Source organism: Cyprinus carpio, chromosome B12, assembly GCF_018340385.1.
Source record: "Cyprinus carpio isolate SPL01 chromosome B12, ASM1834038v1, whole genome shotgun sequence".
NCBI lineage: Eukaryota > Metazoa > Chordata > Actinopteri > Cypriniformes > Cyprinidae > Cyprinus > Cyprinus carpio.
Window position 1 is genome coordinate 19,955,746 of NC_056608.1, and position 15,271 is coordinate 19,971,016.

The 15,271-nt window shown below is 36.2% G+C and overlaps 1 protein-coding gene across 1 annotated transcript in view; it reads left to right on the forward strand.

Moving 5' to 3' along the window:
• The window catches only part of LOC109090003 (protoheme IX farnesyltransferase, mitochondrial), a 31,992-nt gene extending 20,660 nt beyond the window's left edge, over positions 1-11,332 (forward strand). The window contains exons 5-7 of the mRNA XM_042735923.1: positions 1,402-1,472; positions 7,242-7,474; positions 10,593-11,332. Coding sequence (XP_042591857.1) covers positions 1,402-1,472; positions 7,242-7,474; positions 10,593-11,017 — 729 coding nt within the window. The 3' untranslated portion in view covers positions 11,018-11,332. The remainder of the gene's footprint in view (positions 1-1,401; positions 1,473-7,241; positions 7,475-10,592) is intronic.
• The last annotated feature ends 3,939 nt before the right edge of the window (positions 11,333-15,271 follow it).

Consider the following 15,271-nt stretch of genomic DNA (forward strand, 5'->3'; position numbering starts at 1 on the left):
CATGTTAGCATCCGGCTAATACTTCAGAGACTATTCAAGCACCAGAAATTCGCTCCGGTTCTCTCTCTGCGGTGACCCTCTGACGCGCTTCCTGACCCAGGAAATAGAATTAACACCTCGGCCCTAAAACTGCAGGGGCCTCAGCTATGGCCACATCTGTGCCCTGCCCCGTCCAGGATCTCGAGTGCAATAACACTGACGGCCCAGAGAATAAATTTGAGACTCAGCAGACCCTCCACTCAACTTTATACAACACACTTTGGGCTTCAACTTCCTCTGCACTGTATCAGGCTGCTTTATCACTTTGGATGACATTGGTCCGAGTTTGAAAACGCTGCCAAAAATAGCTGAAACAAAATGAAAAAGCATCAATCTCCCATGACAACTTTTAGACACGTTTGTCAAAGAGCTCGTTTTTTTTTTTTTTTTTTTTTTTTTTTTTTTTTTTACCTCCTTGAGGTGTTTTATTGTCCTGTCCGTTTGTTGTACATTAGTCTAAATATTAGTGTTTTTTTTTTTTTTTTTTGTCCTTATCCTTATGTAAAAGTGCATGCTGGGAAGGATCATGTAATTGATGGATGTTATCATTTGTTAGCAAATAGCACTAGCAGGGTTCTTCTTTAAACTCGAGGGGACTCTTAGAAAGGCCAAACAGACACGCACCGTCACAGATAATATGTATTTCCCCCTCTTTCCCTTCGCAGTGGTACGGTCCCATTCTCCAAGGTATCTAGCAAAATATAAATGTAGTCTGTGTGAAATGTATTACCCACCACAAGAGCATTTTTAAGCTCCGATGTCAAACGGACAGTAAATTAAGAGAGGAAAAGAGAAATGGATTATCTGTTTATTAGTTATTTTATGGAGGTCATATTTTAGGAGAAATGGATCCTAAAATTCTTCAGCTGAAAAGTGAGCTATCTGTTTTCTTCATTAGGTGCATTTGCTGTCTCTCACAGACTAAAGAACTGGTTCCTGGCTTTAAATGCCCCATGTGTTTGTGTTTTAGTCTCACATTGTAGATTCCCCGAGGTGAGTTTTGTGCAGACTCCCCAGCAGAAGGCCATAAAACACAATCTTTTTTTTTTTTTTTTTACCTTGATTGTCCCTGTTGCACCTAAGCAACCTCTGTCGTTCTGTCTCTAACACATGCATTCATATCGATCCATTTAAGGGTTTGAATTTCTTGCATTTATTGGATAACTTCAGCAGATGTTTCAGAGCAAATCGCTGAGAAACTGAGTTCATCTTTGATGTTTTTTGCATGCTACAAAGAAAAAAGTGAAAACAATCATTTGCTGTGCTAATACTTATGGTGACAGTTTTGTCAAGATTACCATTGTTTGCCCCCCCACCCCCCCCCCCCGTATTAATTTTCATAATTTTTTTTTCTCCCCACAGTACTTTGAGGTGCCCTTTGACTCAAATATGAATCGTACCAAAAACAGACCTCTGGTTCGAGGACAGATCAGGTAAGATCCTTCAAAACCTGTATCTCTCTCTTGGGCTCTGTTTAAAAACCTAACCAGCATCTAACCTAGACTGCATTTTTGGGCATCTCATGTAGATTCACACATACTTGTGTATATATTGTATACTTGTCCAAAAATGTTGTCTAGGTAAGCAGCTCACTTGGTTTCGATATGCATCCTAGATCTGTGTAAAGAGCCATTGCAGAATAAAATGGTTTCCTTAGCCTCATTATGTACATCGTTTACTTTCTACATTGTTCTCAAGTAGCCCGGTGTGTGTGAATAGCTGAGCCTGCCGGTATCAGAAACTATATGCCATTGTCTAATATCTGTAGCGCTGGCCAGCCGCTCACGCACCTGTCCTGCGTAACCTGATCCAGGTGTGTGTAGGTGTGCCTCTCTCTGTTCTTCCCGTCTCACTCCACTGCTGACAAAGGATGGGTCAGAATGGTCATCCACCAACAGACTAGTTGATTAGTGAAGTTGAGCAATTTTTGTTTTAGCTTTGGGCACTTTAAAGTGAAGGCATTCACAGTTGCAACTTATAAGAAAGGGTGTCAGCATGCAATGCTGTTAGACTAGCATGCTAAATTCTTTCATATTAGGTTAAAATAGTAGGAATATAACAGTGACTTTCTAGAAAGTTAGCATCACCTTGGTTCCATGACAAAAACCCAAAAGGACATTTCCCACCAGCTTTTGGATTATTGCAAGCTGTAAACTCTGTGACCAACAAAAGTTTGATTCTTACGTTTTATCATATTGATAATCTTTACAAGTGAGCTCCGCATTAATCAATTTTGAAGCCTGAATACAACTGCAAGAAGTAACAAGCAAAATGTAGGCTTTAAAAAAACTACACAAGAGTCACATAACCTGGATGTCTTGAAAATTAGAGTAGGTCACTTCCAGAATGAAAATTTCCTGATTGTTTACTCACCCCCAGGATGTTCATGTCTTTGTTTCTTCAGTCGAAACGAAATGGAGGTTTATGAGGAAAACATTCCAGGACTTTCCTCCATATAGTGCACTTCAAATTGCAGCTTCAAAGGGTTCTGCGTCATCCCAGCCAAGGTATAAGGGTCTTATCTAGCGAAACGATTGGTCATTTTCGGTCTAAGAAAAATAAAAATTGATATACTTTTTAAGCACAAATGCTCGTCTTGCACTAGCTTGACCTCACGCATTACATAATCACGCACGCATGATGTAGATGGAGGCACTGACCCAGTGTTTACAAAGCAAACGTGCAAAAAAGTCAAATGTCCTTTACAAAAAATGGTAAAACAACAATTTTGAAGTTGGAGGAGAAAATGAGATGGAGTTTTTCGCCCTACCCTACCTTTTTGAACCATGCGTGACTTTTCCAATCGCTGAGCTTGTGCAAGGCGAGCATTTGTAGTTAAAAACTATATTAATTTTTATTTCTTTTTTTTTTTTTTTAGAAAATGACCTATCATTTCACTAGATAAGACCCTTATTCCTTGGCTGGGATCGTGTAGTTCCTTTCGAAGATGCATTGAAAATGCAATTTGGACCTTCAACCTGTTGGCCACCATAGAAGTCCATTATATGGAGAAAAATTCCTGAATGAATGTTTTCCTCAAAAAAAAAAAAAAAAAAATTGATTTCTTTACGACGGAAGAAAGACAGACTTTACGACTTAAGAAAGATTAAAAAAAAAATGAATATCTTGGATGACATGGGGGTGAGTAAATTAGCAGGAAATGTTCATTTTGGAAGTGGACTACTCCTTTAAGCGTAAAAATGCATCATCAGCACTCTATGAAGAATGTTGCAGACTGGGCTCAATCCCGCGTTACCCACATGAGCACCATAGCGCAAAATCTGGAACACCTACACTTGACCTTTGTGTAAAATAGATGATTTAAATAGTCAAGAAGCATTCTGTATCCATCTCTGGCATCTTTTCATAAGTTTTTGAGTGCAATACCATACCTAACACCACCACACATTTGACAGTCATTACTTTTTGCTAATTGAGTGTGTTAGTGGAATTTAACTGAACGGGACCCCTGCCCTCTCTCACTCCCTCGAGGGTCACTTTCCAACAACAAACGGGGCAGATCTGTTGACGTTAGGGTTTAAGAAATGACTCAAGCAGTCACAGTAATCCAAACAGCCCAAACCAAACACCCAGCCTTATCCTGCTTATCCTGTATCAAACACACACTCACAAACGAAGACATCATGAGCAGCGATGATCCAGAGTACATAAGAGTGTACGTTTTGTAATTTCACTGTCAGCTATGTCGACCCATTCCAGCTCATTCTGGACCCTAGTGTCCTTTTATTTTAAATTGCATAAAGTAGTAGGCCAACAGTTCAGTTTAAAACTTATATATTCACAGTTGTTTAAAATATATGTAAAATTTTATATGTATAGTAAGATGTGCAATGTTAAAAAAATTTAGAATTGGACTTATCGATTAAGATTTGATTGGATCATAAGCAGCCTTGTTGTTTCTGAGGCAGATTAGATAGTTTGTGTTTAGTAATGAAATCTATTTGTGTAAATGTATTTATTATATAAATAATTTATCATTCTAAATAATAAATTGCTTAGTATATTTATGTATTTTAGACTTTTTAAATATTGAATGAATTGATTAATCTGCAACAATAAACTACATTGAGCACAAAAAGACCAGAAATTATTACAAATTCTTTTCAAAATTCTATTTTTAATGTCCTTTTTTCCCCCCCTTGCAATTATTTACGATAGTGACAGTCTGAGTGGTGAAAGGAAAGATAGGAAATCAAGTGGAAATGCTTGCACACTTTATTTTATTTTTTTAGTTGTTCTTGTGTGATCTATCTTTGCTGGCCATTGTCATGTCACGCGTTATCTTCGTTTGGAAAATGTATGACTGTGCAATTAACCCCCTTTCCAACACACAACATTCCTCACAGCCTAAATCCCGGCACGTTTTCTAAAACTGTTTTGGAGCAAAAGATAAAGAGGTGAGCAGATAAATGTGCTCTATTTCAAACTCCTGGAAACATCCCCCAGAGCTTCTTAATTACTGTGTGATTTAAGCTCGCAGTAGCACGGCGCTAATTCAGCCGCGCTGTAGGAGATCTGTGCAGGTGGATTAAAGAGCAGCATTTATATAAAAGCAGACAAATGTGATTTGGCAGCTATCATATGCACTCCATTTCTGTCACTCCAACAACTAAATTGCTTTCCTGAATGTTTACCATACGTCACTGATCCAGACTGTCAATGACAGGAGAAATTCATCAGCGTCGTAACTACATATCTTCACCTGACACCACTGCAGACACTCTAGACCTGTACACAAATACACAACATGCTAACAGTAGAGTCACCTACCAAAACGTGTCATTACACACATTAGATGTGTCCTAGCGCAACCTGTTTACGCCTGAACATGCACTCGTGCGTCTGTCAGTATGCTATTACGCAGACTTGAGATAACACGGTCCTCTTTGATGTTTGCGTGTGTGTGACTGTCACATTCTTATGATGTAAGCCTGAAGGCAGAGATGAGCATGAGAGCATCTCTCAGCTCTGAAACCTTTCATTCTCAAGATTGCTGTGTGGAGTTTTTGTACTTTTTTCATGTTTATTTATCCAGTGGCTTCTTAATTTGTAATTTTTGTGTGTAGTTTGGGGTTTGTGAGATTTTTGAAAGAAGATTTTATTTTTTTCTGTTGTACTGTAAAAACAGATTTTTGAAATTTTTTTCGCCTGGTTTTTTTTTCGCCTGCACTTAACTAACTAATATTAGTTTTTTTTTTTTTTTTTTTTTTTCATATGTGGACATGTTCTGTAGAAACTGAACTTGTCAGCACTTGTATGGTGAAATCGTTGATCTGATTGTTTTACTGTCATTTGTAAGTCGCAGTAATAGCGTCTGTGAAATAATAAATGTAAATTAAAATGTAGAAGATTTTATTTTTTTCTGTGGAAATGACTGTAAAAACAGTAATATGGTGAAATATTACAATTCAATATTGATTTTTTATGTTTTAGTTTTTTTTTTTAGTATTGATGTATAGTTAATTGAAATCATGAAACATACACAATTTAACTGCAATTTATTAAAAGTTGAATAAAAATTAATTTTTAGGGCCCTATTAAAAATGTTTTCTTTTTTCTCACATTCAGGTTCATTTTTACCAAATTCTATGCTTTTCTTTTTTAACTTTCTGGATTCCATTTTAATAGTTTAATTACATTTAATAATCAAAAGCATCTCTAATTAATTGATTTTGTTTTAAAAAAAGCTTAATTTTATTTTATTTTTTTTCCAGATATGCTGTGTTGGGTAATTTTATTTTCTGGTAAATAAAGGAACTAATGAAAATAAAACAATTTTATTTATTTGGCAAACAATGTGATGCATAACGAAGGGTTATGTTTAAAATTAAAACATGGAAGAAAAATTGTTATTATTAATTTTAAAAAATAATGTTTTAATAAAGTTATTTATAGTAGTGGTAGTAATTTTACATTAGGACATATATGGGAATATCTTGATAATGTCAGTGTAAGTAAACTATTTTATGTAACTATTTTATTTCCCTCTGAGACTCATCGTTTACATGATTTTTTTTTGATTTGTTTTTGATTTTTTTTATTTTTCTGGGAAAATCCGCCACATGAGACCATGACGTCAGATAGATCTGAATGAGCAACTCAGAGTGCTTGTTTTATATGCCCCATCAGATGAACAAAACCTTTGTGACCCTAGATAAATTCAATAATGAATAAACTTGAAAATTAGAATAGCCCATTTATTCATGTAGTGTAGGAAATGCCAGGGCTTTGCTCCTAAAGTTAGTCAGCCTTATCCCTCAAACAACTCATCTCACCCGTTAACTTATGGGACTCATATAGACTCTCAACCCCTCCACCACATAAAACAGCCATAACAATGATAATAACATTAAAATGGAATCTCCTGCTGTTGGGCGGAAAATTTGCCCTCTTTTCCTCTCCGCTTTGGTCTCCGTCTCAATACTCCTCTAATTTATGGAGCAGTTAGCTGTGAATTTGAACCAGACGCCTCTGCAGGATTGCAACTGACTGCTTTTAATAAACCTTAGAGGAAGTGGTTGTCCAGTGTAGCACAGAGAATAGCGTCTGTGGCCAGGAGAGGTTTAATCTATAGCAGAGACCTTCAAGCCTTTGCTTCGATGTGACTCAAAGAACCGTACTAAAGCATATCTCAGAAACGAATGTTATGTATGCACTTTATTCCTGCTTCTGTTTCGGAGCACTCTTGTCTTTTATGCATTACAATGTGTTGCACAGAATTTCTTGGTTTGATTTATAAGTTTGTCACATTTGGTGTGGTTTCAGATTTGTAAACCAATGTTATGTATGTGTTCTGGGCCAGTGCATGCTGGTTTGTTTTAAAGAATTAAGAATAAAACCATTTCTTTGTCTTTTGAAATAAGAGTTCAGTGTGCTCTTAAACTTGCTGACATCAACATTTACAGTCGACTAGATTTGCTGTCCAAAAACCATTTTACTTTGTAATCTGCCATATTTTTAAATGAAACAAGATATCCAACAAGAACGAGGCCTAATTTAAATACGATCAAATTCTATTTTTCTAAAACAATGCCTAAATGTCTGTTTGGTTCTGAAAAATAAATTGACTGTATTTGACACAGTGGCGTCAGTAACAGTATAAGTATGATCCCATTAAACTGCACATAGGAATCATGTTTTTGTTGTTCTGAATTTGTCCTCCATCTCTGTGTTTCTCTCAGCCCTCTGCATGCCGTGTCATTTGCTCTGGCGTGTGGCATCCCAGGTGTGACCCTGTTGACCCTGGGTGTAAATCCCCTGACTGGCTTCCTGGGTGCCCTGAACATCTTCCTGTACACGTGCTGCTACACTCCCCTGAAACGCCTCAGCATCACCAACACCTGGGTGGGTGCCGTGGTGGGCGCCATCCCTCCTGTAATGGGCTGGACAGCAGCCACTGGCTCTCTCGATCCAGGTACAAACTCCTCTTACAAGCACACTAGTGACTACAGTTCCTGCTGAATGATTTTGATAAAACATTTACTCCTTTTCAAATAATTCACCTAAAAATGAAAGTATTTGCTCATCCTCGTGTTGTTCTAAACCTATGTAGGTTTGTTTTTCTCCTGTGGAAGACAAAATGAGATGTTTTTAAGAATGTTCATGTTGCTCTTATTCCATAAATTTATACTGTATACAGTAAACAGCTGAAAGGTAAAAAAAAAAACCACACACATAAAACTGGTCTATATGACTTCTGTGCTGTATTTAAATTATTTTAAAGCCATTTCAAAAGTTTGGAGTCTGTAATATATTTTTTTTGTTTGTTTTTGAAACAAGTCTTTTATGCTCACCAAGTCTGCATTTATTTGATCAAAAATTAAAAAAAAACAGTAATATTGTGAAATATTATTACAATTTAAAATAACTGTTTTTCATTTGAATACAAATTTTTTTTTTTATTTATTTCTGTGATGCCAAAGCTGAATTTTCAGCATCATTTCTCCAGTCTTCAGTGTCACATGATCCTTTAGAAATCATTCTAATATGCTGATTTGGTGCACAAGAATTGCTTAGTTTATCTGCTTAATATTTTTGGTGGAACTTTGATAAATTTTTTTCAGTATTTTTTGATGAATAGAAAGTTCAAAAGAACAGCATTTAATTAAAATAGAATTTTTTTGTGACATAAATGTCTTTACTGTCACTTTCAATTCAAATATATATATATATATATATATATATATATATATAATATAAATATGCTTCTTGCCTGATTTGATATATATATATATATATATATAAATATGCTTCTTGCCTGATTTGTAACTGATAAAAATGTAAATGTTAAATGTAAATCATAGCACTTGCATTTTATTGCTGTTTTGTTGCTTTTGATTGCTTCTATTGTCCTCATTTGTAAGTCACTGTGGATAAAAGCGTCTGCTAAATGTAAATGTTAAAAATTTGGAGCTGCATTTTTGTCCATCCTTTGAATTTTACTATAAGGAGAAGAATAGCATTAACTTTCCTCATAAGAACAACTCATGAACATATTAAAATATGACAGATATTAAAAGATTCCTTTAAGGTCCACATTCATCAATTCTCATAGACATTTTTTACCTCTAGAGCTGTAAAGTTTTTCTCATAGCACCATATATGGCACTGTGGGCATGGATGATATTACCAGTGTTATTATATACCTTATCATGTGATATCTTCTCTGTTGCCAAAGAGCTAAAAGTTAGTGTTTCAATAGGAATTTCTTATCAGGCTCACACTGATATGTGTCCTTAGTCTTAAAAGCCCTCTTTGTGATTGTTCCAGTGCTATCACAGTTTATCCCACAGTTCAGGGTTGTGCAGCCATTCCAGAGAAGTGAAGCTTGATGTGCATGTTCCATATGGCACTTCTGCCTTTTACAGACTCTTCTCCCAGACCTGAGGCCCCTGTCCTCTTATGAGTGTTGTAGTTACATATACACCCAGCATCCTGTGTTTTTTCCAAGGACGTCTCTCGTTTAAGATCAAGTGTTTGTGGAAGAAAGCAGGGGGTCTTTGGCCTGTTTTGCAAACTATTAAAAGTGCGCTGTTGTGGCAACCATGAGATCTGTTTTCACAGTAGCGAAAGACTGAAGTGTTTGTGTGCATATTTACGTTTTTCCCCAGAGCTTCCATCTGTCTTTTATAGTAGTAGTTTCAGTGCCCTTTGCAAGGACGTGTTTATTAGGATGTGCAAACCTAAATATTGTTACGACCCCATCTAGAGTGAGGTCACAACATGAAGTAGATCAGAACAACTATGACTTCAATATTTTATTTATTTTGTATAGCAGTTTATTTAGTAGAACTTTCTATCTGAGAAACTGCATCTTTAATATATTTTGTGGAAGTGCTAAAGAGGGGTAAAAACCCTTTGACCTCTTTAATCAACCGGAGAACTTGCCAACAATCCTAATTGCATTAGGGCCCTATAAATCACTTGTGTTATTGCCAAATTCAATTAAATTTTCCTCCCACAAATTCTGTTTTCTGGATTCTGTTTTAATAGTTTCCTTAAATTTGAATAATCTAAAAGGATGTCTAATAAATGTAATTAATAAAATTTGAACAATTCTATAATTTATTATACTTTCATTTTTTGTTTTTTGTTAATATTACTTTTGAATAACATATAAAACATTACTTATATTTTATATTATGTATAAAAGCTTTAATCAACCAACCTTTTATTTTGGCATGTTGTAGTGAAGACCTTTGACTCTCTGTGTGTATCTGACCCTAGTTTTAGCAAATTTCCTTAATGTAATCAAATTAATGCACATCTGTACAGCTGTACTTTTGATTTATTCTTCCAAATATGCCAGTTTTCCTTGACATTCTGTGTTATACAGTACATTTAATTTTTTTTCTGCATTGTTAATCATAGGGCCCCACTATATATAGTATGTTAATCCTTTCCTTTTTTTAAACTCAAAGTCGTAGCCTGAATAGCATGATTTTTCATGTTTTTTTTTCCAATTAATTGATTAAATGTTTATTTATTGCTTATTTGTTTATTGGAATTATTTCACTTAGTGACACCAAACTGAATAAAAAGTATTTTAACTCTGATAGAATTACATTAAGTACATATTGCCACTCAACCACGCACTGATCTTATGTTTGTAGACTCTGGTGTCAACTGGACTGTTTTCTCAAAGCGAGTTCAAGAACACACAAAGCATAAAAAGATGACCCGAGTGTTTGAGGTCTCTGTCATGTTGCCCTGTGCAGTGTTTCCCAGAGGATTTGTGTTTAAGATCTCGTACACAAAGGCAGCGCTGCGTCATGCTCCGCTACCCCTGCACGGGCCACTGTTTGTGCGGTGTCACCTTTCCACTCTTCCAGCTTCTGAACGCAGGAGAATAGTGTTTGTTTCCTCCACTGCAGGATGTGAAGGAACTCGGACGTCTTTTCAAGTGTTCTGTCCTAGTTACTCTGAACACTCTCATTTCCTGCTTGCACACATGCACTTCCGATGGTGTTTAAATGATCTGGGAGATCTTGTTTGTGTATTCACTTCTTCTCTTCCTCTCTCTGTCTCTCCAGGAGCACTCTTACTGGGAGGTTTCCTGTTCTCCTGGCAGTTTCCTCACTTTAATGCACTAAGCTGGAATCTAAGAGAGGACTATTCACGTGGTGGGTACCGAATGATGTCCGTCACCCATCCTGGCCTTTGTAAACGCGTGGCCCTCCGCCATAGCGTAGGCCTGATTGGCCTCTCAGCCTTGGGCCCCGTGCTGGATGTCACCACCTGGACGTTCCCCTTAGTCTCTCTGCCCATTAACCTTTACATCAGCTACCTGGCTTTCAGGTTCTATCGCTATGGCGACAGGCAGAATGCCCGGAAGCTGTTTTTCTGTAGTCTTTGGCACCTGCCCATGCTGCTGCTGCTGGCCCTCACCTGCAAGAAGAGCCGCGTGCCGCAGGACGAGGCACCTGTGGCTCCCAGCACACCGTCTCCGGCTCTGTAGAGCAAACTCAATCCCCTGCTATCTTCATACTGGCTAGATAACTGCTATCAGCCTTAAAAGTAATCATCTTGGAGCTAAAAACACACCAAAAGTGTGTACCTTGGAAAGGGAAGTCATAACCTCTTTCCATTGTTGTAAAAGTTTCTGTCAGGGAAAAATAACAATATAAAAATCCCTGAATTCACTCAGGTAACTTGTACACAGATTAATGCTATGTGTGTGTAAATAGATTCTATATTTATTTGACGCAGCCCCCTGTTGTCTGTAAATTCGTAGACCAATTTGTGTCTATGTGGGTCACTTAAATAAAGACGAGAAACGCCCTGTTGTCTGTAAATTCGTAGACCAATTTGTGTCTATGTGGGTCAGTTTAGTATTTTCGATTAATGTTTTTATTTTGGTTAGATGCGATGTAGGCTCGATAATGGACTAATTGACATTTTCCAAGTTTTCACTTCGGCAATAAATGATTCAGTAAAGAAACCACGGAGTCTCACTGCAGGCCCAGGAGTCTTTATTCTGCGTGAAACTCTGTCTCTCTGAGTCTGAGTTGAGATGTTGAAAGGATGATCGTTTTGGAGAGCCCTCGGGTATTAGCTCCATCAAAGATCCTTACTAGTCAAATAAACTCAGTCAACTCATTTGAACTCCCCAGAACTGAATTACTGTTGATTCATTGAATGTAACAGTGCTGAATATCACTGACTGCAGCCATGCTTTGTTCGTTACTGTTTGCTCTCTCCAAGCAGCTACATTCAGCGCCTTTACGGTTTACCTGTATCTGACCTCACTGTACCAATGATTTGTGTAAGAAACAAGGAAAGTTCTTATTAAAATGTGTTGTGACCAAGCTTGTGTTTGAGTTTTGATTTGAAATCTTGGAAATGCAATAGAATATCACAATGTACTTCTATGCTGCCAGTAGAAACACATTTGCTTTATTTTTCTTCATTTCATTATTTAACTGTGATCCTTTTTAATTATATTTATATATTATATATATATATATACACAGAATTTTGAAAGTATTATGCTTCATTGTTCGTTTAAAAATACTGTAAAATAACTAATATTAAAATATTACAATTTAACTTTTCTATTTTAATATATTTAAAAATGTAATTTATTCTTGTGATGTCATTTTCTGTGTGTCTTTAATGTCCTTCATAAATTCTGATCCTTCATACATTTTGATATGGATAATTTGGTGCTTGAAGCGTTTATTATTATCAATGTTGAACTGCTATTTATTTTAGGGATTTTTTTTTTCTTTTTAATTTTACAATTGTATTTCATTACTGATTACAAATTACATGACAAAAAGTGTAGTTAGTAACATAATCTGGATTACACATATTAGATAATGTAGTCTAGCCACTTTTTAAATACTTTTATTTTACTTTGGACTTTTTTAGATTACTTTTGAACTCTTATCACATAGACTTCAATGGGATTATTAGGAAAAAAATAAATCTTTACTAACATAATGAAATGCATTAAACATTACAGCAGGCTTTCCAAAACTGTGTAAGTGCTATGTTTATTTAGAAAGGAAATTGCAAAATAATAATAATAATAAGGGGGAAAAAAAATCTATACAAAAAATCAATAAGTTGAATAATTTACTGCCATTGTTAATAATGTTTAATGATGTAGTCCATAAAAAGTAATATAATCTGACTATCAGCCTTTAAAATGTAATATACTCTAATTACAAGTACTTTTTGAATCTGATTATATAACAGATTAAATGTAATACAATATATTTATTTATTGCTTGAAGTATTTTTGTATGTGTACAATATTTTCTATGTCAATAATATTTGTATTGTACATTTGTGTGGCAGGTAGTTTACCATGCAGTAGTTGTTGTATCTCCAGACAGGCCTGGAAATAATGTCTGGCTGTTCTGGACACATTTGGCTAAGATATCAGCTCATATAATCTCCTAAGTATCGACCTCTGCACCTGTCCGGCTACAACACTCGATACCACTCCGTTGTTTCCTTCCCAGTTGTCCTCTATGGTTCCACTTCTCTCAGCACCTCCATTAGATGCCCACATATACTGTATGCTGAGCTTTAGTCAGGGCGGCAGGGCGAGGCATTCCTCCCCTCGTAAAGATCTGCTCTGGATGCAGCCAGTGCCTTTCACATCAGAGAGGCAGTGAAGGCATGGAGGGGGAGAAACAGCTGTTCCCAACATGTCAATAGATTAAATAGCAGTTCCAGCCCTCCTGGGGTCCGTCGACTCTCCCACCATGATTTTACAGCTTCCGCTCTGTAGGGTTTTTCGTGGTGGACACCCTGTGTGGGACGAAGTGCACAGACCTTCCAGTACACGAGCATCGTATGGGACGTCCTGCACTCTTTTATAGGGTATTGCTATGGTCATATGCATCAGTTTACAAGTGCTGCTTGTGGAAATTGCTTGCTTTTCCTGTTTAAGTGCCTTTTTCCCTCCCTTATCAGGTCAGGCTTGACGAATGCATCATAAATGGAGTAATCCTCTTCTCAGGAAAAATATTGTTTGACTCTGAGTGCCACGGAGCGAGGTTCTCACAGTGCGTTCATTCATTATGAGCTGTGAACCCTGAGGAGGAGAGCACATTTCCCATAATGATCTTTGGCTCTCTGCGGTTTTTCTCATCCAGCTTGGATTCTCATTACAGTTTTAACAGCCTCCCAGACCTTCATTTGTTACAACAGCAACAGGTGGATTTCTCCTCTCTTTTCATTTACAGGCAACAAAATGCTTTGAAATCTTACCCTGAAATGCAGGATGATTTCAGTTTTGGTTGTTAAAGCAAATGTTTACTTAGTTTAGTTTATAAACGAAACCGATTACAATTAAGAATAAATCTTTTTGAACTCTGAACGCTGAGTGACAGCTATAAACAGTATTTTTCAAAAATGCTCTTTAACTGCTGTTTAAGCATGTTAGGCAGGATGACAAACAATTCTGGCAGACGTCGAGCAGCAGTGCATCAAGTATTCCTGGCACAAAGTGTGTAAGGAAAACAGTATAGCGAAAAGCTTTTGAAACAGATTTATACCCACTCGCCACTTGCTTGAAATCAGTCACGGGGTGGACAAATGTTTCTTGGGCAAAGTATTCCCTAAACTTCTTTAAACTCATACAGATATATTTGCCTTAAGGGAGTCACTCATTTTTGAACCCGCACAGTGACATCAATCTCAGAAATGTGGTCTAGTTTATACGTTATAGTGGTGAAAGGCAACAGAAGAGTCTAAGGTCTGTGCCAGAGTCAATAATGATGTAAAAATAATACATTGTAACAAAACTTTTATCCAGTGACTTGCAATACATTCAGGGTAGGCATTTTGTAGGTAGTTTGTATGACTTTGGTGATTCTAGCAGCATGCTACTGTTTAAGATACATGAATTTTTTGGAGACATACAATCAACCATAATTCTGTCTGTTGTTCTATTTAGTTTTTTTTTAGTGTTGTTGTTGGCACTTACATTCATGGTAAATTACTTTCATGGTAAATCACTATTCAGAAAAGATCCAGATATTTTTTTTTTTCTATGAGAAGGTATTGAATATATTTAGTAAATAAATTGTATATATTTCTTTACTTCTTCTAAATGAATTATTGTCCACACAGGCCCTAAATCATAAATTAGACTTTGCTTGATTCAAAAAGATGTTTCAAACACAATTGGAAATAATCGACTCGATTTGCGTGTGTAGTTCATAAAGTTACTAACGCTTTTTAGAAACCTTATGAACAACGCTATTATACTGTCTATAATGCTTAATATTTTATATTCGAAATAATTAATCAGCCAGAAGAGGTGTACAATGTCGTTATCCAGTAATCAGAACAACTGAGAAAAAGTCATGGAAATTCATTGGTCAGAGGATGTGGGACTGCGGAAAGTGCTGTGTTTAGTCCAATATCTAACTCTTCTTCACTTTTCAGGCAGTGTAAATAATAAGCTGCATGTTTATAATAGCGAGCTGAAGCGCCGCTTGTTTTGTTTTTCAAAACTGCACCAAAACTCCGTCAGCAGCATGACTGAAAAATATCTACTGCAGCGAAGCACAACTTTTAGAATTAAAAGTGGTTTTAAAGTTTATTTTATTGAACCTCTTAAATATATATTTACAAAAAAAGGCAATGCAAATAACATACCAAATAAATTAGAGAAATAATATGATGATAATTTATTTGATAGTTTATTTATATGTATTCCGTTTATTCTGTGATTTAAAATTTTCATAAA